The 27,404-nt window shown below is 36.4% G+C and overlaps 1 protein-coding gene across 1 annotated transcript; it reads left to right on the forward strand.

Annotated features, from left to right (window-relative positions):
• Nucleotides 1–3,693: 3,693 nt before the first annotated feature.
• Nucleotides 3,694–19,581, forward strand: Gabra6 (gamma-aminobutyric acid type A receptor subunit alpha6). The gene is made up of 9 exons (XM_046426270.2): nt 3,694–4,266; nt 4,466–4,575; nt 5,196–5,263; nt 7,301–7,521; nt 7,606–7,688; nt 7,950–8,093; nt 8,477–8,629; nt 9,933–10,192; nt 18,507–19,581. The coding sequence occupies exons 1-9, from the start codon at nt 4,205–4,207 to the stop codon at nt 18,780–18,782; spliced, it is 1,377 nt and encodes a 458-aa protein (XP_046282226.1). The 5' UTR covers nt 3,694–4,204; the 3' UTR covers nt 18,783–19,581.
• The last annotated feature ends 7,823 nt before the right edge of the window (nt 19,582–27,404 follow it).

The following is a 27,404-nucleotide window of genomic DNA, read 5'->3' on the forward strand; positions in this document are numbered from 1 at the left end:
TGGAGTCATGTTTCTCAACCTTAGCACCACTGATGGTTTGGGCCAGATAATTATTTTTCATGGAGTCTGTTCCATGCACTATGGGATATTTAACAGCATGCCTGGTTTCTATACACTGAGTACCAGTATATAAACTGACCAAGTTGTGGAAAAACACAATTTTTGTGGAAAACACAATTCCAATGATTTTTGTTTGTTTTTAATCAGTTGAGATTGGCAGTGAGAAGATGGAAGTATGTGTTTTCCAAGAGGTAATTCTGTATCTACCTTGAATATTTTGTTTGTTTATGTATGCATGTAGGCATATATCTGTGTATTTATTGGTTCTTTTATGAAACATTCTATTTAGTGCATGGTGACATGGTTGTTCTTTCTGTGCAATAATTCCTGCAACTTTCCCTGAATCCTTGATAAGGCATTGTGTATAGACAAAGCTGTATTAGTGACAGAGGCACAAAGAATTAAAATACAAGACACAGAGGGGAGAATTCTTTTTCCCACACATTGTCCTTCTGCAAAGTCCAGCATATTAATAGCAGTATTGTTGGGAAGTACATTAGTTTCAGACATCTTAATGAACATTTGAAAAAACAAAAAAGTGGGGCTGGGGCTGTGGCTCAGTGGTAGTGCACTCACCTAGCATGGATGAGGCACTGGATTGGATCCTCATCACCACATAAAGATAAATAAATAAAGGTATTGTGTCCATCTACAACTAAATAAAATAAAATAAAAAAGCAAGAAAGTTAATATCCAAGGTGATTTTTTAAAAGTACATATTTTGGAGAAACAGCTGAGACATGGACAAGTGAGGAATAAATATTCTCAAATTGCCAGAAGAAGGTCATTACCTATATGCGAGACCACTGATGCTTGATTTTTGTAAACAAAATGCTACCTAAGTGACTATACAACCGCCAAAGTTATAACCATTGCCGCATTCTTGAACTTTCTTTTCTTACTAGTTCCATAGGACAATAACCTCACCTTTGATGCCATATTAGACAGATCCTCAGGGAAAGCCCACATGGCCACCATTAAACAAAGATGACCACTGTGTTCTCTTTGATTTAAGCTAGGCTCTCCTAAAAGCCCCTGCTCACTACAAAATTGGGTTTCCACATCTCTCCTCATCCTTCTCATTCTTTGCAGACGACAGTATGTTTTCCACTCACAATGATTGTACCATTACTTTAAACCCCTAAATTTCTGATACATGTGATGCTGTTAAATAATTCAGTGTCCTTTTTTTTTTTACTACAAATTGTTTTTTATTCAAGCACAGGCACCAGTATTTAAGTGTTACTTTGGTAGATTTGTATCATTTATATAAAAATATTTACTATCCATCTTATTGCGTGAAGAGTTGAACAATATTGGAACAATCCTGGATTCTCTTTCTGATTTTTATCCTCCTTATGGGCAGCAGACACACCCTTCCTTTGTATTTAAAAATAACCCCACACTATTCATTTACCAGCACTTACAGCACACCAGAACAATTTAATTAGCAGTGCTGCTAATAGACCTTGTCTGCCCCAATTCCAAACAGCTATGCATAAACAATTACATGCAGACACTATCATATACAATAATTTGAATCCTCAGAATTATTGTATATGAATTACAGAACTTGAGTACCTTAAAGATGGTCAGGTCTAGCAAAGTCATTTAAAGGTGAGGTTCTCTGAGGTGAAATAATTGGGATTACCTAGTTTATCATTTCTTCCAGCTCTAGTATACTTTTTTTTTCCTATTGAGATTGGAAAAGAGCTTCTTTTCTCTTCATTAATTATTTACCAATGAACACCTATCAAGAATAGAATTAGGGGCTGGGGCTGGGGCTCAGTGGCAAACCACTTGCCTAGCATGTGTGAGGCACTGCATTCCATCCTTAGCACCACATAAAAATAAACAAATAAAATAAAGGCATTCTGTTCATCTACAACTACAAAAAGTAGAACTAGATACATGTATTTTTTCTTTAGAGACAAATGTAACTATATTCAATTATTCTTTGCTACATAAAAAGTCCTTTCCTAGAGTTCTCACTAAACTTTCTTCCTAGTCACATGAATCAGACATTGTCTTCTATAGACAGATATTATGATCAAATTCCTAAAGATATCAGTAGAACACATTTAAGATTTAGCTTGATAAAAGAGCAGAATCTGTGATGTACTTAGAAAAAAATATGCAAAGGAAGATGAAATCGTTCTGGTGTGCTGTACGTGCTGGTAAATGAATAGTGTGGGGTTATTTTTAAATACAAAGGAAGGGTGTGTCTGCTGCCCATAAGGCGGATAAAAATCAGAAATAGAATCCAGGAGTGTTCCAATATTGTTCAACTCTTCACGCAATAAAATGGATAGTAAATATTTTGATATAAATGACACAAATCTAATGAAGTACCATTTAAATACTGGTGCCCATGCCTGAATAAAAAACAAATTGTAGTGAAAATGGACACTGTATTATTTAAAAGCATCACATATATCAGAAATTTGGGGATTTAAAGTAACAGTACAATCATTGTGAGTGAAAAACACGTACTGTGGTCAGCAGAGAATGAGAAGGATGAGGAGAGTTGTGGAAACTCAATTTTGTAGTGAGCAGAGGCTTTTAGGAGAGCCTAGCTTAAATCAGAGAGAACACAGTGGTCATCTTTGTTTAATGGTGGCCATGTGGGCTTTCCCTGAGGATCTGTTTTATATGGGATCAAAGATGAGGGCTAGGACCAGGTTACAGGTTTTCTTACAGCATAAGTAAAACAATATGAGGAAACAGATGCTGAAAATCACTTGCCAGGGATGTTGGAAGGAATTCAGATTTGTGATGGGTAACCAGAAAATTCCATGTAACCACAAGCTTTAGCAATCTTAAAATCATAGAAAATCTTGTTTTGTTCCTGTTTTAACTTGTTTCTTTTTGTCTATATTTTATTTATTAAAATGACTCATGTATTGCCTTCATGTATGATTTTTAAGAGTATGCTACGTGTCTGTGTAGTTACAAAGGCTTTGCAGAATTTTAGATCATGAAATCATGAAATGAAATCATGAAATCGGTAGGACAATGCTGAATTGAATCACTTGATTTTTGATCTTATGTTCCTGAATTTTCACAATGTTTTATTCTGCTTTTAATTATATTATCTTAGCCATATTTACTATATTATAATTATTTTTATTTATTATAATTTTTATTTTTTCACTTTAAATATTAAAACATTAAGGTTTAAGGGGAATTCTTTTAACTACAACTTCCTCCTATCAAAACTAATAGAGAAAGCTATTTCTCAAATTCAGGCATGTTGCTTTGACTTAAGCAATATTTTTAAAATAGGGGCAGCAACATCATCATTTACCATGACTATGTATGTTTATTCTTGTAATATTTTTTCATGGGAAAACTTAACCAGCCATTTCTCAGACATTGTCTTCTATAGACAGTTTTTATGACCACGTTCCTAAGGATAGCAGTAGAGCACATTTAAGAGTTAGCTTGAAAAAAAGAGGAGAATCTGCAATGTACTTAGAAAAAAAAATAGAGTAAGTTGAAATTGTTCTGGTGTGCTATAAGTGCTGGTAAATGAATAGTGAGGGGTTATTTTTAAATACAATGGAAGGGTGTGCCTGCCTCCCATAAGGCAGATAAAATTCAGAAAGAGAATCCAGGAGCGTTCCAATATTGTTCAACTCTTCAAGCAGTAAGAGCTATGCAGGAATCCTTCTGTGAACCATAGAAATAATAAATGCTGAGCCCATTGGAACATAATCTCAATCAGCAAGATGCCACTGCCTTCCAGATTTCCTCACAGGCCCTGCTAATTCCATGCCAAAACTAGCAGTGGATTTCTTCCTTCTAATCTCCCCTAATGCCTTATTCGATTATTGTCACTGCTCTCCGACCGTGCACTGTCCCTTCAGAGGCTTCATTTCCCAACTGAGTCAGGTGGAGCAGGTTGGGTATCTCCAGGACATAGTCTAAGACCATAAACCACCTCATTCCATGTGAAAATACAGAAACAAGATCAAAGACGGCCTGGGGACTCCTCAAAGTTTTTCTGACAACCTCCTCATCTGTTGGATTACTGACTGGAAGCAAGCAAGGAAGCAGGACATGAGGGGTTTGGAGGATTTCTCTAGTTGACTGGCAAAGGAGAGCTGGTCGAGGGGGAGGAATAAACCAGGAGAAGGGTGAAATGGGCATTTCAGTGAACTGTAGGATGGTGTTACTCCTCCCCTGGCTATACATTATTCTATGGTAAGATATTTTTCTTATTTTTCCTTTTAGCTTGGAGAGAAGGAAAAGTATATACCTACCGGGTGACTTCTCTACCAAACTGCAAAAGAAACCAGGGGGTGGTGTAGCATGTATTTATAATGGAGTGAATTAGGGTAGCATAGACAACATATTTTTTTCTGAGACCAGAAGGATAGATCATTGATTGTCTTACCATCAGGTTAGAAAATGCTCTGGCAGATGAAGGCAACTTCTACCCAGAAAACATCAGTCGGATCCTGGACAACTTGCTTGAAGGCTATGACAATCGGCTACGGCCGGGATTTGGAGGTAAGAAGCTACATTTTTTGCTAAATCAGACAACTGTAGTTTCCTTCATTCTTTATAGCCCTTCCAAGTCCTAGAGGGGTCAGAAAGGGGGTAGGTCATCAGAGTGGTAAGGAATAGGGGTTCCACAGATAGGCCATTCATGTATTCCTATTTAATCTCTGCCCCTTCCTCAATTAGTGATGTTACGGAAGTTACTTGACCTCTAAGTTTTAGAATCCTGGTCTATGTTGTGGGTGTACAAACATGTTTGCCTCATACAGAGAATGTAGAATGAAATTCTCTTATGTTAAGCACTCCTTAGCATTTGCTCCATGAAAATATATAGATATGTATATATTTATGCATTATTATTTTATTTTATTACAATGCTTTCTCTTTATTCTTTAAAAATCTCCTCAATTATACTAGAATAAATTTAAATTTAAAATAATGTAACTAGTGTGAGGTTTCAGAGTTGAAAGATTCAAGGTGGCCCATAACTGGAATATTCTGGGATCCACTGTAGTGGATCTGTAGACTCTGGTCATGGGTAGGGGGGGGGGGGGTTTGTGGAGTTATTAAGTTCAGTCTCAATTAATATGCCTGGCAATAATTGCCCCTACTCTCTGGGTTAATTCCAGGTGCTGTCACCGAAGTCAAAACGGACATTTATGTTACCAGTTTTGGACCTGTGTCAGATGTGGAGATGGTGAGTGAGTGCTGATTGAGTTGGGTATTTTTACTTGGGAGAGGAGAGCGGAGTCCCACAACTAATGACACCGGGTCACCAAGCTTGGCTCCAGATTCACGATGCGATGCAATATGTGCATTCATGCAGGGAGGGCTCGCCATTATCTTCACATTTCACTGAGGGTTCTGCTGGAATATTTTGGACTGAAGGCCTTTTAAAGATTAGATCCTCTCTTTCTTCCACATGCCATGCAATGATTCTTTCATATGAAGAGAAGAATTTCTCCTTTGTGAAGGCCTTATACAATTGTTTGAATAGTTAAGCCAAACCAAACCAACCAAACAAAAAAAAAGATTCTATGCCCTATAAAAATATATGGAGGTTACTTATGAAACTTAAAATATACCTGTCTTTTGCGATACATCATTGTCAGTCTATTTTGTTAAAACAGTAAAGGAATATTTGGAACAGCTCATGCATTCCCCTTTTTACATTGCAATGGACCAGTGGGTGTTCTGGGGATTCTGTTCCAGGTACAGATGGCTGTAGGATTCGTAAGAAGGTATTTATAGTAGGTGGAGATGAAAACCTGAGCTAGTCCTCTAGAACAAAGTGTACCATGATATCCTTTCACAGTTCTCAGGTAGCATTCTTTTCTTTGAAATTAAAATACAAATACTAATGTGGAAACACACGTAACTATCTTTAAATAGCTGTGCCATTTGATTTTATTAGGGAAATATAATTCTGGATAAATAGTTAAGGGAGTTTTTTTTTATCTTTTTGCCATTTGAATTGAGAAAGAAAAGAAGAAAAGGGGAAAAAGAAAGATGTAAGAAAGAAAAATAGAAAGGAATAAAGGAGAAAAGAAAAAAGGGAGGGAGAAAGAAGAAAGAAAGAAAACAAGGGATATGGTTAGAGAGCAAGGGAGGGTTTTATGAAGAGATAAGTATTCTGTAACGTGAGGAGAAAGAAAAGTCACCATAACTCAGAATACTGATTATTTTTGTATTATATGATTCATTCAAATACTGACTCACCTCAAGTAGAAACAACCAGTACTTCAACAGCTAAGTATACCCAGAATTAAATGATTCTGGGTATACTTAGAATTTTAACTTAAACATATGTCTTCTTCTTTAAAGTGGATTTGTATCCAAGCTAATGTAGCTCAGATAATTATTGTATGACTATATTGTGTGTTATATTTTAGAAACAAAATTACTACCAGTACTAATAAGTATCATAAAGGAATTTATAAAACAGGCAAAAAAACATTTATTGACACTCCTTTTGTATAATTACAAGTTATTGTCAATAACAGTAACCTTATAAAAATTCTTAAAATTTTTGATGTTATTTCATGAAAGTCACAAGCTGAAACTCCTATTTATATTTATAATATTTATATTCAGACTTAAATGATTCTCTATTTGGAATAATCATGGAAACATTTGCTTGTCTCTTCTCTGACAAAAATATAAAATAGTTACGATGTGTGACCATAACATATTAATCAGTAAGGTTTATTCCTGGGAATTTGTTGAATGGTACTGTAATGCTCTGAGACTCTTTTGCAGGTGAATGAAGTACTGAGCAGAGGATTAGACTAATTGATGGTAGGAAGGTCTGCAAACAACCTGGACTATAAATATTTTCATGTGTTTTTCTTCTAAATTGAGTAGGGAGGTATACATAGGTTCATAGGTGGGAAGATAAATTACTGAACAGATACAGAGAGAAAGGTGAGAATAGCCAGGGTGGGGGAGAAGGAGGTTCGCCCAATACAGCATATCAGTTCTGCATTTGGGAAAAATGATGATTGGCCAAAAATCATTATTCATTAATGATAAATTATTCATTTATTATAATAATCAATTATGTATTGATTATAAAATCATTAGTTATTAAATTATTATTTAGCTTTACTGAGAAGTTATTGTCATAAAGTGTTGCTTTATTGCTTAATTTTAGAATTAGTTTTATAAGCTAGTGAGTGAATTACTTTTAATAAACCATATCTCCATCCCGTGTGAATATTGTATTCTCTCCTAGGAGTATACAATGGATGTTTTCTTCCGCCAGACCTGGACCGATGAGAGGTTGAAGTTCGGCGGCCCTACTGAGATTCTGAGTTTAAATAATCTGATGGTCAGTAAAATCTGGACACCTGACACTTTTTTTAGGAATGGCAAAAAGTCAATTGCTCACAACATGACAACCCCTAATAAACTCTTCAGAATAATGCAAAATGGAACAATTCTCTACACCATGAGGTGAGGTTTCTCTAATTCTATTTCCTTTACCGAATTGACTTGCCCATGGTACTAACTTAGAACCATTTGTTTCAATGTCCCTAGGCTTACCATCAATGCTGACTGTCCCATGAGGCTGGTTAACTTTCCTATGGATGGGCATGCTTGTCCACTCAAGTTTGGGAGTTGTAAGTTACAAAAAGCTTCTGAACATCAAACAATGCATTCAAAATATTCAATTATATGATTCTAGTCAGAGACAGGGAAACATAAGAGAAAAAATACTTTGACACTCTTATTGTCAATCTCTCAGAGATGTTAGTCATCATGATTAAAAAAATAAATTTATCTTGCATTTCCTTTTTTCTATAGACAATTCTAGTTTGAATGGAAAAAAAAGACAGCTAGTCATATTCACTGCTATGTTTAATTTTTTTTTTCAAATTCAGATGCTTACCCCAAAAGTGAAATCATATATACATGGAAAAAAGGACCACTTTACTCAGTAGAAGTCCCAGAAGAATCTTCTAGTCTTTTGCAGTATGATTTGATTGGACAAACAGTGTCTAGTGAAACAATTAAATCTAACACAGGTAAAAATTTGAATACTGTCTGTAAGGGGACTCCAGTGTACATTTTCAAATCAGATATTTATTTTTTTCCTCTGCATTAGCCATTTTCAGCTAAACTTGCTGTTTTGAAGTGATGAGTGTTGTCTTCAAAATTAATTTTGCAACCAGACGTACTTAAAGATTTGTATAATCTTCGAATGAGTCTTTAGAACCCCAACAAAAACAATGATCTGATGTGTCTCTTTGCTCTATCAGCTGCTGAGCAAGTAGCCTTTCATGAGCTGGAAAATGTCTTTGTTTTCTTCCAGCCCAGACTAATTTAAATCTTGCATGATTGATATTCACCTGCATTCCTTTTACAGACTGCCAAGAGCAATAATACTGATGTACGTGTCTTCCAACAGGTGAATACGTAATAATGACGGTTTATTTCCACTTGCAAAGGAAGATGGGCTACTTCATGATACAGATATACACTCCCTGCATTATGACAGTCATTCTTTCCCAGGTGTCTTTCTGGATTAATAAGGAGTCAGTACCAGCAAGAACTGTCTTTGGTATGCTTTGCACTTTGTGTTCCATCTCCATTTATCCTCCACCTCTCATTGCTTGTGTGTTTTGGGTGAATATTCACATCAGGACACTTTTTCAGTCCACAAAGGAAATAGACTCCTATCTCATCCAGACAGGTATATTTGTAAAATGACACTCATCTTTCTGCAAGATACGTAGTGAATCAACAAAAATATTGTCTCAGCAAGAATTCTGGCTGGTTTTCTATGACTTTTTCTGTGCCCTATTTAGTAATGTTTTATTTTGATTTGCTTTTTTGTAAGGAAGGAAAAGCAGACAGGTAAAAACTGACATGCAAATCCAGGAAAACAAAAAAAAAACTAAGATACTGAAACTACTCATACAGAAATTGTATCTGACTTTTACTAGGTCGAATCATATTAAATTGGCATTCTGCAGGTCTCCAATGTCACCTATTTCTTATGGTTCAACCCAAACATTTACTCCCATTTATGTGTTATAAAACCACTACTAGTTCTGATGGAATGAAACAAAATAATAAGAAAAAGCTATAACTAAGAATATTATTAGCAATGAAATCCATCCTTTTGTAGATTTTCATGACCAGAAATTTAGTAGTATATACAAAATACTTGAATTGAACTGAAATCTCCAATAAATCCTGAGTCCTTTGATTTAGTATACTAAATTACAAATTACAAAAGTATATCTGTATAATTATATTGACCATCAATGTCACACATCTCCTAATTCTATAAATTCCCCAAGTCTGAAGTTCAAGTAGGAAACTGGTGGCAGATGAATGAGGAAATTTATTTTTTGTAAGTAGATGTTTTACCCTAAAATCAAGCTAAGAAATTTTTTTCAAATTGAATATAACTTAATTACATATTAATACTCAGACCTAGCAGATTTCTCAATTGTAATGAAAGATATTTCAGCTACAAAAATTGACCCAAAATTTAAAATTCTTTTTACTTAAGTGATAATAATGTATTGTTTTCTAGTGAATTAAAAAAACTAAGAATGATTCATGACTTAAATTTTACAATAGTTAAATAAATACAGTTGAACAACTCTTTGAGGAATTCTGTTGTATAAGTCACTGCACTAAATTTGAGTGATACAAAAATGATAGCACCTATGATAATAATTATGAACAATGTTAATGCAATCAGGTAACAAACATTGCACTGCAGTGACAGAGTGTTTATTACTCTACCTACCAACATCTTCTCAATTGATCCTGCTATTGGCTTCCTGATGCTAATACTGAATTTCTCTACTGAATTTCTCTCTCTCTCTCTCTTTTTTTTCTCATTTTAGGTATCACTACTGTTTTAACGATGACCACTTTAAGCATCAGTGCTAGGCACTCCTTGCCCAAGGTATCATATGCAACCGCCATGGATTGGTTCATAGCTGTGTGCTTTGCTTTCGTCTTTTCTGCTCTCATTGAGTTTGCAGCTGTCAACTACTTCACCAACCTACAGTCACAGAAGGCCAAAAGGAAGGCACAGCTTGCAGCCCAATCTCCAGTGACAATATCAAAGGCAGCAGAACCCTTGGAAGCAGAGATTGTTGTGGTAATTGTTGTCTTTTCTAATGTTACCCACTAGTTAGAAAAAAGCAGCCCAAATAGTGATTACATACAAATAAACAGTCCAAAATAACAAGCTACATAGTTAAAAGTTGCATAACTCTAGTTCCAAGAGCAAGGCCGATTTCACTTCTAACATCACAGAAAAAAATGCGAAGGAACAATCCTTCATTTATCTTTGCTCCAAACTTTCACATCCTTCTTTCATCATCTTTACTTATTCTGGCAGATTCCATGCTCTCAAAGGAGACCAGAAAATTCTGTTTAGCCTTTAGATGTTTCCTTTGAACAGGTTTTATATATATATATATATATATATATATATCTCCTAATGAGACTTTAGATTCTCAAGGAAAGGAACAGGAACCCTTTTGGAATGGACTGTTTTTGTTAGAAATCTGTTTGCTGTTTTAGTTCATGAGGACAAGACGTGAATGGTGAATAATAGATTCTCTGAACTAATCGTAGTCCAAATATTTGATTCACATTAAAATATTCTCATATTTATATTTGTATATTAGATACATGTATCCCATGTTATGTTCAAAGTTTTATAACCAGTGAGAAATGCTCATAAACTTACATTAAATTTGCTATGGTCAAGCCCTGGTCCCCACAGGTATTTGAATAGGAAACAAAGGATAGCATTGGTATTTAAAGGGCCATAAATCTACTCCTACTTATCTGTTTCATAGATGAGTGAATTCTTACACAATTAAGCTGGACACCCTTTTAAAAATGCGTTTGAAAATTGATTGACAAATATGAATTTGTATTAATATGAACTCCAAAGAGTAACTCTTAGGAAAGAGATAATTTTTGCTAGTAAGATTGAGTAATGCAGACACATTGAACTGGGGATTTTTTTAATTGATGAATTTTAGCAAGCATTTCTAGATCTCAAAACCATGTATAGCTCATTCATCTTTATTTTATCTTTATGATAAAAATTATAAAGCTATGTATGGCTTCTCTCTCTGAGAAATTTCTTGACTAAAAATGTGATATTTATTTTAATTGATCATTTTCACTTAGATAAAGGAAGAAGTTTGTTTAAGAATTTACATTTTCTCTAGGAAATGAGAGACCAGCCTTATAATAAGTCGAGATATATAATTCACATATTATTTTTCTTGAATCAGCCATGGCAAAAAAAAAAAAAGAATGAAAACTTTTGCCATACAGTGACCCAGTGTAATTACCTTCTTTTACAAATGAGAAAACTGGATCTCCAAAAAGAAAATATATTATTTACTACTGGGTAGAAAAACTACCTAGAATTGATTCTAGAACTCCTGATGTTCATAAAATTATGTAGAATGAAGCATTCTTTTTCCCACAGTTTCTTAAGGACTCAGATATACCAGAATACATACAGGGGATAAAACATTTTGAGAATGTAGGTAAGGTCATTCCCCAAATTCTTTCTTTGACATAAGTATATTTCCATATATTTGAGAGTATATATGAATGACATATTTGGAAATTATTTTAGGTTTTTAAATTTAATTAATTCTATTATAAGCTATCTGTATGCATATAGTTATATAATCTACAAATATCATCCAAAGCTCATATATTATCTTCACACGTACTGAGAAATAAATTATTTGTCAGAATTCAATTTAAAAACTTATTTGAGACATAGAGTAAAATAAAAAAGAGAAATTAAATAAAAATAGGGTAAAAAGCAACTGGAATGATTTTGAATATACTCAGTGGTCAGATATTAAAATTAAAAGTAATCTTTATCTTTACTTTCTTTGAAATATCTTGTACTGAGAGGAATATGATTTTAAATCTTTGGAGAAAACAGTAATCACCTCCTCAGGCTATTATTTTAAACGTATAATTTATTAATAAGATAGAATCTAAGATCTCAGGTTTTCATATAAACTATCTCCTACAATCCTAAAATAGTAACATATAATGAGCAGGTCTTTTGGGAAACTGGATAAAAAATTGCATTTAAATCACCTTAAAGTACTTTTTCTTGCAAGTTGCCATTTTTTCTTATGAAAAATTGTATTTCTGAACCTAGTTCCACTTATAATATTTTTAAACATGAATAGGAGAATTTTGTTTACAAAAGGCTAAAATGTAGAAATTAAAAACAACAAAAGCTAACAATGCAAACTTTGAACATATCAAAATAAATATAGGTAATCATGCAGGATTTTTTTCATTTTGTTCACATGAAAACTTGGCAGGTTGTCTTATACAGTGGGGGGGGAACAAATACAAATTTCATATTTGCAATTTATATTAAACAATAGTATATTATGATTGCAAAGTCATTTTTTTCCTTGAAAATACCATGACATTTAAAAATGCCTATTCATTTGTAATCAAAACATCATTATTTGAGTAAGTTGGACATTGAAATAGCAAACTAATATGGTGAAGTTGAGATTTGGGTATTTCGTGTGATTCTATGTTGCATATTTTAAATATGTTCACTTCATAGGAAACTAAGCATGGATGTAGGTAAAAGTTTATTACCTTTGTCACTTTGATTTTGACTTTGAAATTTAAGATAATAATGAAAAAGAATTCAGGTATTAAAAAGGTAGTTCTCAAACAAAAAACAACAAAACAAAACAAAACAAAAAACCCCAAAAAAACAAAACAAACAAAGAATGCTAGAACACTCATCATCTGTTTTGCTTTTAAGGCATTTGGAATTGGAAATTTAACTTTGTAGATTTTGAGAAGAAACTTCAGTAGCCTTTCTCCTGTTTTTATGGTTGCCGTTTTTATTTGGTGTGCTATCTAGACATTGCAGTCATTCCTGACTTTGTGGTTTTAGAACCTCTGATGTGTCTGGGGCATTCCTGTACTCCAGGCAGACAAAGCTCAGTTCTTGACCTCCTTTGGCACTGCTGGCTGGTTTCTTTATTAATTTAAAGGTCTAAGTTATCATGGCTGTGTTCCTAAGAATGAATTGTCCCTACCCCATCAACCTTCTCCTTGAGTGTTGTCATTACTCCTGATTTGGCATGTTGTCTCTACAAGGTGCATGAAACTTTTTGTTCATTATCTACACACAAAATGGATTAAAATTCACTAGCCAGGAAAATGACTACATTTATACTGCTCATATTGTTCATTCATTTTCTTTTGTTTCCATTGGGCACCCATTTGTTGAGTACTTAAGTATCTATTCAATAATTCATGCTGTTCAATTGTTTGTTAAGTGCTTTCACATGCCAAGTCCTTTGTTGAATGCTGAGTGACATCCTCTTGGAGCTTCTTGTACAACAGAAAGAGGGACAACTCTGGAAGAAACCAATTAACAAGGCTTTATAATTGTGATAAAGGCTATGGTCAGTGATGTAGGACAGGATGAAGAACCACGTGAGTGTCTCAGTTTGGAGGGGGTCTCCATTTCTGGAGGAGTGAAGTCTAAGCTGAGAAGAGAAAGATGAACCTGGCTCTGTTACAGAAGCACTAAGCCAGCTGCTAAAAACTTAAGTATAGAGAGGGAAATAAGACCTATGTCCTTCCTGCCTCCTCTTCAAGGTGGGGCTGTGTGTGGTCCATTTCCAAGCTTACATAGAAAGATGTGAAGGTTTTAGAATGCCAAAAGGTCATCTTTCCCTCTTCCAGATTTTGCCAAAATTTCTTTGAATACTGTCATTACTCCATAGAAGTAAGGATTGAATTAAGACATCTGGCTTTAAGGACCAGAAAAATCACGGTGCCCTCTCTCTATGGTTATACCACTCTATGATTGATGGGGAGAGTGGGGTGGACTAGATGATCAGGGATGTAAGGAGTGTTAGCTATTTTGCCATATGTCCAATCAAATTCCTGCCCAATACTTCTTTCTGGAGTTGGGTTTCCCCTAGCACCCCTGCTGCTTCACTGTAGAAATTCAAGAGCTATCTCTGCTCTCAACTCTATTAGCTGTAATGTAAATACAAGCAGAGTTCCGATTTTTTTCCATAATGATTGATATGATGGTTTTAAAATATCTCAAATACTAAATGTTCTCAAAGCCTAGTCTCTCTGTTTTTTTTTTTTTTTTTTGTGTGTGTGTGTGTGCCTCTACATGCTTATTTTATAAACAGTTAGTTTGCCCATTCAGTAGTATAGTCCTCGTTAGAATATGTATATATTAAAAGGCTACCCATTGTGCTCTCCCTTTTAAAATATTAGACTTGAAATTGCTCAAAAATATTCTCTTAATGCCTTATGCCTAGACCAAATAAGTGATTGTCATACTGTCCACTTTGACTCAGAGCACCTTTGCAGTGTGACATTACTTAAAACAAAGAGGTGCTCTAAAAATACCCAAAGCAGGATGGCACTCAGCAGCAGGGGAGCCTTGGAAAAATTCACAACCACAGGCATTCCACTCAAAACAGTGACAGCCCCAAGCTGAGCCCTCATCTGGACTCTGACAAAAGCCTATTGTGCCATCAACTGAAGCTGCTGGGCTTACAGTAGAGTAGGCGGGTCTGATACAAGCCTGGAGCTCGAAAGGCTTGCAAAGTTGGCTTTCTTTTTAGAAATTCAATGCATTTTCTTCTAAATTGGTGTCCAGTTTCCTCAGGCTGCCAATTCCTGATGATCCAGTACCGATTACTAAGTGTGTCAAGTGGCCAGGACTCTTGCATTTTCTTTTGCATACCATATTTGCTGCCTGCTAAAATTCCAACCCCACCCCCATTGCTGCTGGGCAGTGAAACAATGGTGACTTCAAATTAGTGATTATTAAAGGGGATCAGTCTCCCCACAAGACATTAGGCAATATCTGGAGGCATTCATGGTTGTTGCAATTCGGGGTGGAGGGTGCTACTAGTATCTCATCAGAGGAGGTAAGGAAAGCTGATCAACATCCAGGGATGCATAGGATAGTTTGTCCCGATGAGAATTATCCACCCAAATCCCTGTAGCTGTGAGTTTGAGAAATCATGCCTAAACTGGGAATGAATAGCATAAGAATTTCTAACAATGTGATCTTTGGTACCTGAGAAGAATTGAATCTAGGCCTTGCCACTTACTGCCTGTGTAAGCTTCCTGCTGTAGCTTCCATTATAACGAATATAATGACATTAAAGATGTCGTCAAGGAATAAGCCAAATGATGCAAGCAAATTACCTTGTAATGCTGGCCAACTTACAGTAAGCCTTTAGAAATGGTAGCTATGATAGGATGTAATATCAAAAAAATTTTTAAATACAATGTTATCATAAAACTTTGTTTTTGTCTCTTTTCCTGCCTTCTCTAACAAATCTTGAAAAATATTTAGATTTTTATTCATTTGTTGATTGAGCATAAGTTTATTAAACCATTTTATGTTCTAGGCTCTGCAGGGATCAGGCATGGAGCAAGGTATCCTATATCATCAAGGGAACATTACAATAGAAAGGGTGATAAGCCACAACAGAAGAATTATACTTAGAAGAGAAAATGTTGTTATAGTCACACTAGTTGTAATAGCTAAGTAGGCACAAAAGTGTATAAAGCCATACATAATTAGTGATATCAGTTGGCACATAAGCTTGATATCAAAAGATGTGGAGGAAAGATAGAGATGGGGTGGTAGGTGCACGCTACTCTAGGCAAGAGGAAACCAAGCAAAGGTAAATGAATAGTAAGAATAATAATCAGACATATTTTGGGGGATAATTGAAAAATAGTTATAACTAAGATTTGCTGTGTAAATTTGCATGTGTGCGTGTGTGTGTGTGTGTGTGAGAGAGAGAGAGAGATAGATAGGAGAGAGAGAGAGAGAGAGAGAGAGATTCATTTTGCTTAAATTCTAAAAATAAGAATAAGTTTGTGAGGAAAGTAGTAATTTATCCCTAACTTTGAAGATGAGATCTTGAAGCTTAGGGAAAATCAGAATCTCTGATATATATGACATGTCTAAGTCATATACAAGTAAGAAGCAGATAGAGAATTGTAATCTGAAGATTTCCACCTCCCCTGTTCCCCTCACTCCTAGGCAACTCTCTACAGAGATTATTGGGGACAGTAATGAGGAAGAGAGTAATCCTATTCTATGGGACCCTTAATTCCAGGCTAATGCCATTTTACTGAAATTTTTCATGGTGTTTGGTTGTGAATGAAGCCTTTAATCTCTGGACCAGGGATATTTGGCAAGCCTCATTAAGTCTTCTGTGACAATGTGACAATGCTAAGATATTCAGAAGCAGCCCTACCACCCCACACCCTAAGTTAGAAGAAGAAAATCACAGTGCCTTTCATTTTTATGGTAAATGATGTTTTATAGTCACTTTTTATTCCATTGAAGTGGCATGCCTGCTTTCCTCTGTGTAAAACAAAGACAAGTTTCAATCAGGTAATGTGTGCTAATAAAGGTCAAGACAAGCCTGGAAAGAAAATCCACTCTGAAGGTTTGCTCTCTTCCTGTGCCATCATGATCTTTAGGACTTTTCCTAGGGGAAGGTATTTCAGTGTTCCCTATGTGTGGGACGAGAGTAGGTCTTTATGGAGGATGAACCAGTAATGCATTTTTCTCTTTCAGGTGGACAATATATTAATAGCATATTTAATGGATGAAAAATAAAATTAGAGTTCAAGAAACATGATAGAAAACTCTTATTTGGCAAAGAGTCTGGTGACCCTGGGAATTTATTCCTCTGATATCACACATTTTAAATAAAGATTTCCACTTATTTCCTGTCCAAGATCAGCAGACGAGGTTTTCCTTTATTTTAAACCCTATTCTACCTCCAAGAACAATGGTTTATTGAGTTTTGTCCAGACTGCCTACTGCAATACCAGGTCAATAGATAAGATAGTCCTTGCTTGAAATTTTCAAATCACCTGCGAGTACACAGATTTTTTTTCTTTCTTTTTTTTTCTTATGCTTTGGATGAAGAAGCAGATTTTTCCATAGTTTCTAAAGTCACATTGGGCTTGAGTTCTCTATGATGACCACTATTATCAGAAACTTGCATGGCAAATCAAAAGCAAAATTCAGGAGGAAAAATAGAAAGAAGAGATTCTTGGGGTTGTTATTCCTGCAGCCCAAATGTCACCACATCGGCAGGTCGTTTTGTCCTGTGGCTCAGCCCACACAGGGGAGGTGGCTATCTCATCCTGCTGCCTCAGGGTTGCTGGCTGAAGCCACGGGAGTCAGCCCATGTGAGGAGGATGCCCTGCCAGGCAGCAAAGTAGTGATTTTGCTGCCAGGGAGGAAACAAGGCCATTTTGCAAGGTCAGTGGTAATGTACAGCAAGCTTTTGAAGGTAGAGACCCAGCAAGACAACCTTGCCTGAAGGAGAGCGATTGTTACAGGATGTAGACAAGAAACAATAGGAATCAGAGGAAAGCACCCTAGATCCAGCACTATGAAAGAAATCTAAATAAGACAGAATCCAAAGTCTGTGAAATAGGCTCAACAAGAAACTGTTGGGATGGAAGAAGCATTGAAATTGACCAGTGAGCTTTTTTGCTAGCCGGGGAATCACAGACAGGGCATCTCACCTGACTGGACCTAGCTTCTCAACTGTCATTGAATGTGGTAAACATTTCTTTCAAGACAGAAGTTGATTGCTTTGCAATTTCAGTAGAACAAAACATCTAATGGTTGAAAAGAACATGCAACAAATCTGACGTCAATATGGAGGGGACCCAGTGGAGAATTTTTGAGTGAGAAGAAGAACACTTTTAGTATAGAGCTTCTAGTGAAGAGGCAGATCTATGTCAAAGCCTTCATTTTCTCAGTCAGCTGAAGGCTTTGTACTTGGTCACCAGCCGTGTCATACTAATTCTTCTTACATTTCTTAATTTTTCTTCTTACATTTCATCTGGTTCAAACTCACAAGCAAGTGAACATGCAGATGGGCGGGGAGAGGGGGGGCGATCTGTGTCCAGAAGGTGTAAATGACCTGCACTCTGGTTTCCCTGAATTAAGTAATTTGGAATCCAACACACACACACACACACACACACACACACACACACACACACACCATTGTTTACATCCATTTCCTTAGTGGCCTTTGCTTACCTTGCAGCTGGCTCAAGTTTTCCTAAAGGTGTGACACTCTTTGTATTTTCTGCAACATAGAATATGCTTGGCATCAACTGTTGATGCATTAAATTTTAGAATGTCAGATTGAAGCAAGTTGTTTGTTTTTAACAGTTGCTTTCACAGTTTCCTGGGAAAGAAGCAGGATAAAATAATACTAAGGGTTTGTTGATATTTTACCTTACAAAGTACGTAGTCAATAATATTTGCCAATGGTGAAAAAAATGAGAGATTAAAGTGACCTCTATTCTTTTACCCAGTATGAATATCTCTGTGATTTTTTCCACAGCATTCCGATTCCAAGTACCATCTGAAAAAAAGAATTACCTCGCTGACTTTGCCAATAGTTCCATCCACCGAGGGGAACAAAGTTCTCACCAGCACACCCATCCTACAGCCAACACCTGTCACCCCACCACCACTCTCACCAACCTTTGGGGGCACCAGTAAGATAGACCAGTATTCCCGAATTCTTTTCCCAGTTGCATTTGCAGGATTCAATCTTGTCTACTGGATAGTTTATCTTTCCAAAGACACAATGGAAGTGAGTAGCAGGGTCGAATAGCTTGTGGCCAGGAAAATATAACTCTATATAACTTCCTATTTTCTGTTATTAAAAAAAATCACAATAGCATTGAGACTTGTGTAGATGCTTTTCTGATATGAAATCAAGATTGAAAATCTGTAACTCATAGCTTTGACTAAACATGTATGGAGCCCAAAGCAATAATGTTACCAGTCAAAGTTGTAAGTGGGAGACGGCTGAAAAATGTAACATTTTCATACCTTAGATAAAGTTTTTATAAGAGGATAAAGTGGATTCAAGATGAATGTCCTTCATCATTCAGTACTTTAATTGTCACTGCAAATAACAAGGTAACAAGGCAGATGAGAAATACTGAAACTTTCAAAGGTTGCCTTAAATATGTTTTTTGGCTTAGTTTACACAAGTGTAAAATAAATATGCAGTCTAAATATTCATCAGTAGGTTTATACCAGCATGTTGGAGGCCTTTATGCTAGCAAAATGCCTTTCGGTGGCATTATAAAGCTTATATTGAATTTAGACATTTGTTTTTAACCTTGCTGTGCTCTTTTACCTCAGTAAAGTGTGGTATTGTATACATATAAATTATACATCAATCATAAATTATGTATGCATTTGTACATAGCTTTAGTTTTACTGCTATACTGTGTTGTTTTATCCTATTAAATTCTACTTTAAATTAATGTGCTTACCAGAATTCGATGCAGTTGTGGAAAATCTTAGAGATTTTAAGGAAGCTCTCTATATTATGGCTGTATTACCACTTGTAATTTCCACCTTTTTAAGTATAACACTAAATAAAATATGAATGAACTTGGTTCTTTAGATCTGTTTCATAAGCTAGGGATAACAGTTTCCTTAGATACTGAATGATGTACTGGTTACCTGGTTACTTCCATGCCAGGGTTAGTGTCCCTGGTGATTGTAAGAGGTAGAGGTATAAGAGGCAGACCCAGTAGCCCCACTGGATAAAGACTGGAATTCACATTTAAATAGTTAATTCTTCCTTTCCTCCTCTTCTATCAACAATGAAAAATGGATGAGACTACACTCCTCTTTCTATTAGTGCAGTTCTTCCTGATGCTTCCTCTGCTTCTCTTACATTGAACTATACAGGGAAAACAAGAGTTAGGAGTAAGAGAAAGCATGGAATGTGGTTTGTCCAAATGGATAAAACCTTCATTAGACATCCTGGGTCTTAGACATTGTTGCAGTCACCCAGAACTCAGAACTGTCTAGCCACCATCTAGGAAAATGTAAAAATGCCCAAACAACTTCAATCTTAATTGAAATAGCCCTTGGCTAAGGTAAAGAGACTGAGATTTCCACCCCAATTCTCCATCATTTAGCTCCTTAACTAAATATCTTAAGTCTCTGGGAGATGCAGCTCTGTTCTTATTTATAGAACAAAGAAACTGTATTGGATCTGTAATGGTCAATTTGAATTGTCAAATTGATTGGATTAAGAGGTCAAGGATTAAGAGGTTTATGGATGCATTGATGGGGGTGTGTCTAGAAATGATTGGCATGTGGGATAGCCAACTGAAATAGAAAACCTCCCACTGACCAATAGGATGATGGCTTGGATGGAATAAAAGTTGGAAGAACAAGGAAGCAGCCACAGATGCAAGCTCAATTCTTGTTGAATGGTTTCTTTATTGCTGCTGCGAACTTCTGAGGATATCAGATTCTTGCTTCCTCACTCTTCCAAAGCAGATTCTCCAGAAGCCTTTTGTCTCAAACTAGGGTAGCACCTTTGATCCCTCTTGTTCTGGGGCTTCAGCCTCTTGGACTGCACAGCTACTCATTCTCACAGCTTTCCAGCCTGCAGGTGGCCATTGTGGACTATTCAGCTTTGGTTACCCTTTTATAATTATACTTCCTGTTGATTCTGTTTCTCTAGAGAAACTAATACAGGATTCCTCCCCAAGCCCCTTCCGTTGTGCACACTTATGTTGTTTCATAACTATTCTTTCCTATCTAAGTGAATTTGTTATAATTATATAGAGCTTGCTTTTCTTTTGTGGAGTATATTAGACATAATTTAACATTAGGTAGGTAGGTGTTCCTCATCTCAGTTTCATCCTCCTTAGAGTCAAGTATGTATTGCTATTTTCTCCATTTAAAGATGAGGGTACCAAGGCACAGAGAAGAGAAAAACATGTGCTTAAAATCAAGTAGCAGTCAGATTCTATGGCTCAGAATGAAGCTCAGATACTATGAATTGACAACTTGTTCATTTAACTGTATTCACACCTGTCCTCGTGTAATACAATGGGACTTTATGCCTTCATTCCCACTAGAAATCTCTCACACTTTCCCTGTAATAATTCCCATGGTTTTCTGATATCATCCATGTCCTTCCACAGCATTCATAAACATGTCATTGTGAATGACACTCTTTCTCAGCATTTATGTTAGAAGCTGAAATAAAGAAAACTGATTAAAAGAAAATATTTGCTATATCCATATGATTGTGTTGTTTTGCAAAAGAAAATCTTAGCAGTAGCATCCCCCAGAAAACAATTTCAAAGCACCACTTATGTTACTGTCTATACCATGTCCTCTATTACCAACCCCCAATCAAACAGATGTGGGATTGTGTTTCTCTGAAGGCATGCATGACTTACTCCAGTCCAAATAGCTATTTAGAAACTAAAGTGCGACTGTGTTAAAATGAACCAGAGTATTTATTTCAACAGAGGGAATTTCATAGAGAAGGACCTGTTCAGCCACACAGAGATGTTAACTGTGAAAGCAGATATGGAGCAGGAGAGGATAAGGGTAACAGAACCTAGAAATAGGGAAGAAGCTGTATGGATCCAGACCACCCAGAGCTGGGGATCAGACTTCAAGGATAGGGTGCCACTGGAAGTTCTGCTCACTAGAGGAGGAATTCTCAGAGCTGAGTCTCAGACCTCCAAGGTTTACTGCTAGATTCTCAGGAGCTTGAGGTGGAACAATGCAAATTCGGGATCAGACTCAAGGATGTGATGCTTGACTGAAACTGGATTACTCTGAGAGGAGAACATGAGGTGGGTTCTGGGAGGACAGAACAACTAGAGACAAGAACCAATGCTTATCTCAGGCAAAACCAGTCAACAACAGGATACAGTACCTGTCCTTTCCTCCTGCCTTCCATCTACCTACCTCCATCTCTCCAGGGCTTTCTGTCAGCAGAACCAAACAGAAATTGTCTTGAGGAGAAGGAATAAAAATTACAGGGTTTCAGCCCCATCATGACAAAATGGAATATAGACGGTTGGATATGGAACTGACAGATAATTGCTTGCTAACTGGCATAATTTAGCCCTTTGGTGATTCAGAACTATATACATACTGCTGTACATTTCATACTGCTTCACAATAATAAGATGTGATGATCCTTTGTACAAACAGAAATACTCTCATGATTTTTCCAAAAAGGAAATGCACAAAATCTTAACAGTTATTATATCTATCTCTAGGCAACAATCCTAGTACCCATTTCTGAATGATGATATTTATTCTTCCAATACAATTACAGCCCCACTGGAATGCTCTGTTTCCTAAAGTCTCAATTATGAAATAAAAATGCATTCATAAAACAGTTCAAGGGACAGGAGAAGGGAGGTCAGAAAAGAGATTACTTAATATAAACAACCCTCAGTATATAAAATACCTATTAGAGCTTCATGTACGTGTACATTATATGTATACCCGTGAAAAGGCTATTAAGCAAAGGATAAAATATGCATAGCTATTACAGTCTCTGTTTCTGCAGTTGGCTACATGACCACAGTTGATATTTATAACTTTTTTTTTCCTATTACCTTTTTTGTCAGTCAACACCTTACCTGGTTGATTTGGGGTTCTTTATCCAGAAGTGTTACTAATTTTTTTTTGTACTAGGGATTGAATTCAAGGGTGTTTAACCACTAACTCACATCCCCAGTCCCCTTTTTTATTTTTTGTTTTAAGACACTAAGTTGCTTAGGGCCTTACTAAGTTGCTGAGGCTGACCTCAGACTTGGGTGATCCTCCTGCCTAAGCCACCTAAGTCACTGGGATTACAGGCATTCACCACCACACCCAGCTCCATAGAGTCTAAATTCAGGTGTGGGACAATTTTGTCCAGGTGTTGGACAATTTGTTAGGAAAATTGCTTCCACCAGCCACAAAATCCTAGAAACCCTTGAGGCTCTATTATTCCCAACCTTGAGGCTCTATGATCACCAACCTTGTCTAAGTCTTCTATAAATTTCAGCCTCACTTTCCTTCCTAATTAATGTCCTGGCATTCTCCTAGGTGACTTGTCAAAAGTAAGATTTCAATTTATATCATTACTCTACCATCAGCACAAATAAAATATGCATCTGCTTTTTTGAGAGAAGCAGCCCACCACAATAAAAAGTAAGAGACTCTTTACAACTGCCATTGGAGGTCTTTTGTTCTTCATTATTTGTACAGATAACTAAAACCTGTGAGCATAAACCTTTCTGTCTGTAAATTCTCCAGTCAAAAGAGGCCACTCAGTCACAGTTATCATCATCATTATAACTATTAAAATAAATTAGTAGAGAAGATTCTTTGTTCTCCAGATGCTTCATTATAACCAAATAAAAGTGATCATTTTAATTAACGGTGAACCCTGGGCTTCATGTAACAAATCACTAGTGTTTCACTTTTAATTGGCATGGAGGTCAGTAGTTCACTAAAACCATGGACATTCCAAAGGAAGCCCAGGGTCTTCTGTTACCAGATACAATTCAGGCAGAAAAATGGCAAGCATTGTTAAGGCTGGGACTTGGGGACAAAGAGAGGGACATGGAGTTAAATTCTTTGGGGAAGACCCCACCAGGAACTAGAGCCCAGAAATTTAAGAAGAAGTCAATACCAGAGGCATGATGAGGCTGCTCCCGAGAAGACAGAGAGAACCTAGAGGCCACACCAACTGCTGCTGCCAGTGTGTGAGGACACGAGCTGAAACTCATGCAGAACAGCAATAGGAGGAGTGCAGAAATCCCTTCTTCCCTTTTCCTCTTGGCCTTTGTCTCCCTGTTGTCTTTCCTCACAACTAGCAGAAAGCATGGGAAAAGCACACCCTGCTAGGCCTAGAAGGGAAGGTTTGCAACAGAGACACTAGGAAACACAGGGACCTACCCTATTCTGGCATCCAGCTTAAGCCCTTTAAAATTGCTCAGTGGTTGCATTTCATGAGCAAAGTTGAGTGGTTGAGGGAGCCATGCAGAAGACAGGCTTCTGTCCTGAAGTACTTCTTGGTAAAGATCCATTTCTATATGTTACCACACATGAGTTTATGCATGAAAACTGCTTAAAATGGTGTGTGGTATGTCTATGGCCTGGTCATGCATGATTGGTTAGAGTATCATCATGATCATCTCTTTATATTCCAGTAGTTAGCATTGATATATAATTGATAAAATTATGGTTAAAAGCATTCCCTGTCAGTTCAGGCATAATCATGAATGGATTTGCTTATGACATACATTAGCCGACACAAAAATAAAATATCTTCCAACACACTCAAACTAAAAAAAAAAAAAAAAACACAAGTCAGTACTGCAGTACTGAAGAGTGTGAGCATTGCATGACTCTAGCTACTAAAAGTTCACAACTTTGAAGAGCTTCCCACAAAGTTTGGCTACTTGATCATGTGTTATTGTTTAATGACGCCTCAATTCATGATTGTCCCCAGAATGTTTTCTGTCCTAGAAAAACCAGTGGCGATTATTGTTTTAAATCTTCCAGAACCCGAGCTGTATTCATTCTTCTGACCGCATGTGTTTTTGAGCATATGGGGTAGAAAATGGGGAGGAAATCTATAACATAAAGCCTACTCACACTAGTCTTCCAGACTAGACTCGTTATATAAACCGAGTCAGAAAGCTAACATGCAAGTAGACTACTTGTACATTCCTGAAATCTCTTTGCTTATTCATTGGTTATTTCAAAATGAATTAAGTAGACCACCTTTTTTGTATAACTTCTGCATTTTAGTTTTAATTGAACACATTAACATCCCATAATTTACTTACTCTAGATTATTTTTGCAGTTGCTGCTAGATTGGTTTGTTAATATGTTTTCCCTTGTTTGCAATGTCTGATTTTAACATTTGTTCAAATGTTGAAGTAGCAAAGTTTTACTTTTGCATATAGGTCAGTTTTCTAATGACCTTTGTTATGCGGAGAACCAATAATGTGACACTGAGCCCAGAGTACCCCAACTCTCACCGGTGTACCTGTAAACTTACTCAAGTGAACCAAAATAAAGAATTGAAAGCCAAGCATTTTAGTCACATAGTCACCATACTCTCATCCAGACTCTCCTACTCATATGTTAAGTCTACGTCAGGTTAGTTAATTTGTTTCTTAGCCCAAAGGGATATAAGGAGTAAAATATAGAAAAACCAGAATAGAGATAGAAACACAGCATACTGAAAACTGTAAGTGAGATGGATGGCTATAAAAGTCAGTTTCAAAACCATGAGTTCATTGTGCTTTGGATGGTATACACTCTCTGTTGCAAAAGTATGTCATATGGTCTGAGTGACCTGATAGCATTAGTTCACCACAATGGTCAGACACCCTTGGGGAAGTCGCTTACTTTTAGGAGCTTTTATTTGTACATATTTATATTTTGAGGATTTCATTAAATAATTTCTAAAATCCTTTAACCACTGAATTTTGTTTAGCCTTATTACAATTTCATAATGATTTTTTAATTGTATCCATTTAAAACATCAGAAGAGTGTGTCACATGTTTTAAAAATATTTCCACCCAAAAGTAGTTAAATAACAGTTGTTTGGTTTTAATGTGAGTTAATAATTGTGATGAGCCTGTGTCTTGGTCTGTTTTTGTTGCTATAACAGAATACATGAGACTGAATAATTTATGAAGATAAAGAGATTATTTCACTTAGGGCTCTAGAAGGCAAAAGTTCAAAACCAGGCAGCTGGACCTGGTGAGAGCCCTGTTCTGTGTCATAACATGGGGAAAAAGCAGAAGAGTAGAGGAATATATGTGGAAGACAAAAAGCACAGGGGCTAGACTCACTTTGTAACAAGATAGAAAGAATCCATTTCTACAATAAAGACATTAATACTTCTTAATGGCCTAATGAACACAAACGTTTTACCTCCTAACACCACTACAATCTAATCAAATTTCAACACAAGTTTCTGAGGCGACAAATCATATTCAAGTTATAGCAGCATGTGTATGATATGCTTATGTGTTTACATATCTTATTTGGTTTAGTCTGTACAACAATTCTATAAAGAATGTTGTATTTGCACACATTGTACATGCAAATGATAAACCATGACTCAGATAAGTGACGTTAATTGCATAATGTATCATGGTGAGACAAGATCCACCATGCTTGTTTCTGTATATTTATTTATTTATTTGTTTGTTTGTTTTGGCTTCCACCGAACCACACTGTCTCTCCAAGTTGCACAGATAATCTGCTTCATTTTGGAGTTACAGGTAATCAGGAATGGTCTGATTCCCAGGACACACGATTGGTGCTATTTCAACTATAGGCCATTGATGAGCAACACTGTCCCTGACCACAACTGTATGTAGCCACTGACTCTGCCATCATGTTTGGTGGCCCACATTCTGCAAGAATACTCAAGTGACTGAATGTGATCCTCACTCTGCACCACATATGACGTCAGTACCCGTTACTAAGGATGGGCTGATACAGAGGACATTTTCTCTGCTCTTTCTCTCTCTTTCTGAATATTATTATTTATTTTTAAAGTGTCTTTCGTACATATTTGGAGCAAGGAAGTATGGACAAACATCCCTCCATGTCATCTAACCAGAAGTTATTATCCTTTCTTCAAGCAGTTATTTAAATGTGGAAAATACACAAGAGGCCAAGTCTCAGAGTCGAGAGCATGGACTACCAAGATAATCTTGTTCGGCTAAATACCTCTTCAAAATGCCATCCTGGGCAGCTTGCAGAACCTTGGTTTCTTTTCTAATAAACAATCATTCTTATCTTATAGGGCTGTTACAGAAACATAAGTAAATACATGTAAATAGGTAAAACAGACTTGGACATAAAATGTGTTGAAAAAAAAAATTGTCACTGCCTCAGAGCAATCTTTTATTAATTAGCAACAATTAGTGAGGAGTCATGACTACATGTTGGAATTTGCATCTCTTTATTTCCCTAGTGCCTACTGCAGTATCTTATATTTTATAGCTGTTCTGTAAAATTTCACTGAGGAAATGTCATGGTCTTCTTCAAGGCTTTCCCCCTATCTCTACCTATAGTACCAGCTTTGCCTCCCTGAAAAGGTTGTTCCAGCTCATATAATGGACTAAGCACATTATTTTTTACAAAGTCTCTTAAGGAAGGTATGACTAAGATGTTTTCTTCCCACTTTAAGATGAGGAGCAAGATCATATAACTTGTTCATGGTTAGCCAGAGGGCAGAGCTAGAGACTGAAGTCAGGTCTCTCCTGTGTCTGAACGGGAGCATTCTGTCTGTCTCTGCCAGCCCTTGAAGCCTAAGATAGCAAATTGGAAAGTTCTGAGCATGCTCAGAAGCACTACACCGCCTAAGACATTTGTGAATGTTGGTGAGTTTGCCACAGTGGGCTCTTAGTAATCAATTATCC

This window comes from Marmota monax, unplaced genomic scaffold, assembly GCF_021218885.2.
Source record: "Marmota monax isolate L192 unplaced genomic scaffold, Marmota_monax_Labrador192_F-V1.1 WCK01_AAM20220418_F8-fsc00246, whole genome shotgun sequence".
NCBI lineage: Eukaryota > Metazoa > Chordata > Mammalia > Rodentia > Sciuridae > Marmota > Marmota monax.

Bases quoted from the DNA above. Each gene is read 5' to 3' on its own strand.
- Gabra6 (XM_046426270.2), top strand. From the start codon at position 4,205: ATGGGCATTTCAGTGAACTGTAGGATGGTGTTACTCCTCCCCTGGCTA. The intron at 8,630-9,932 runs GTATGCTTTGCA...TTCTCATTTTAG, and splicing joins ACCAGCAAGAACTGTCTTTG to GTATCACTACTGTTTTAACG. The intron at 10,193-18,506 runs GTAATTGTTGTC...TTTTTTCCACAG, and splicing joins TGGAAGCAGAGATTGTTGTG to CATTCCGATTCCAAGTACCA.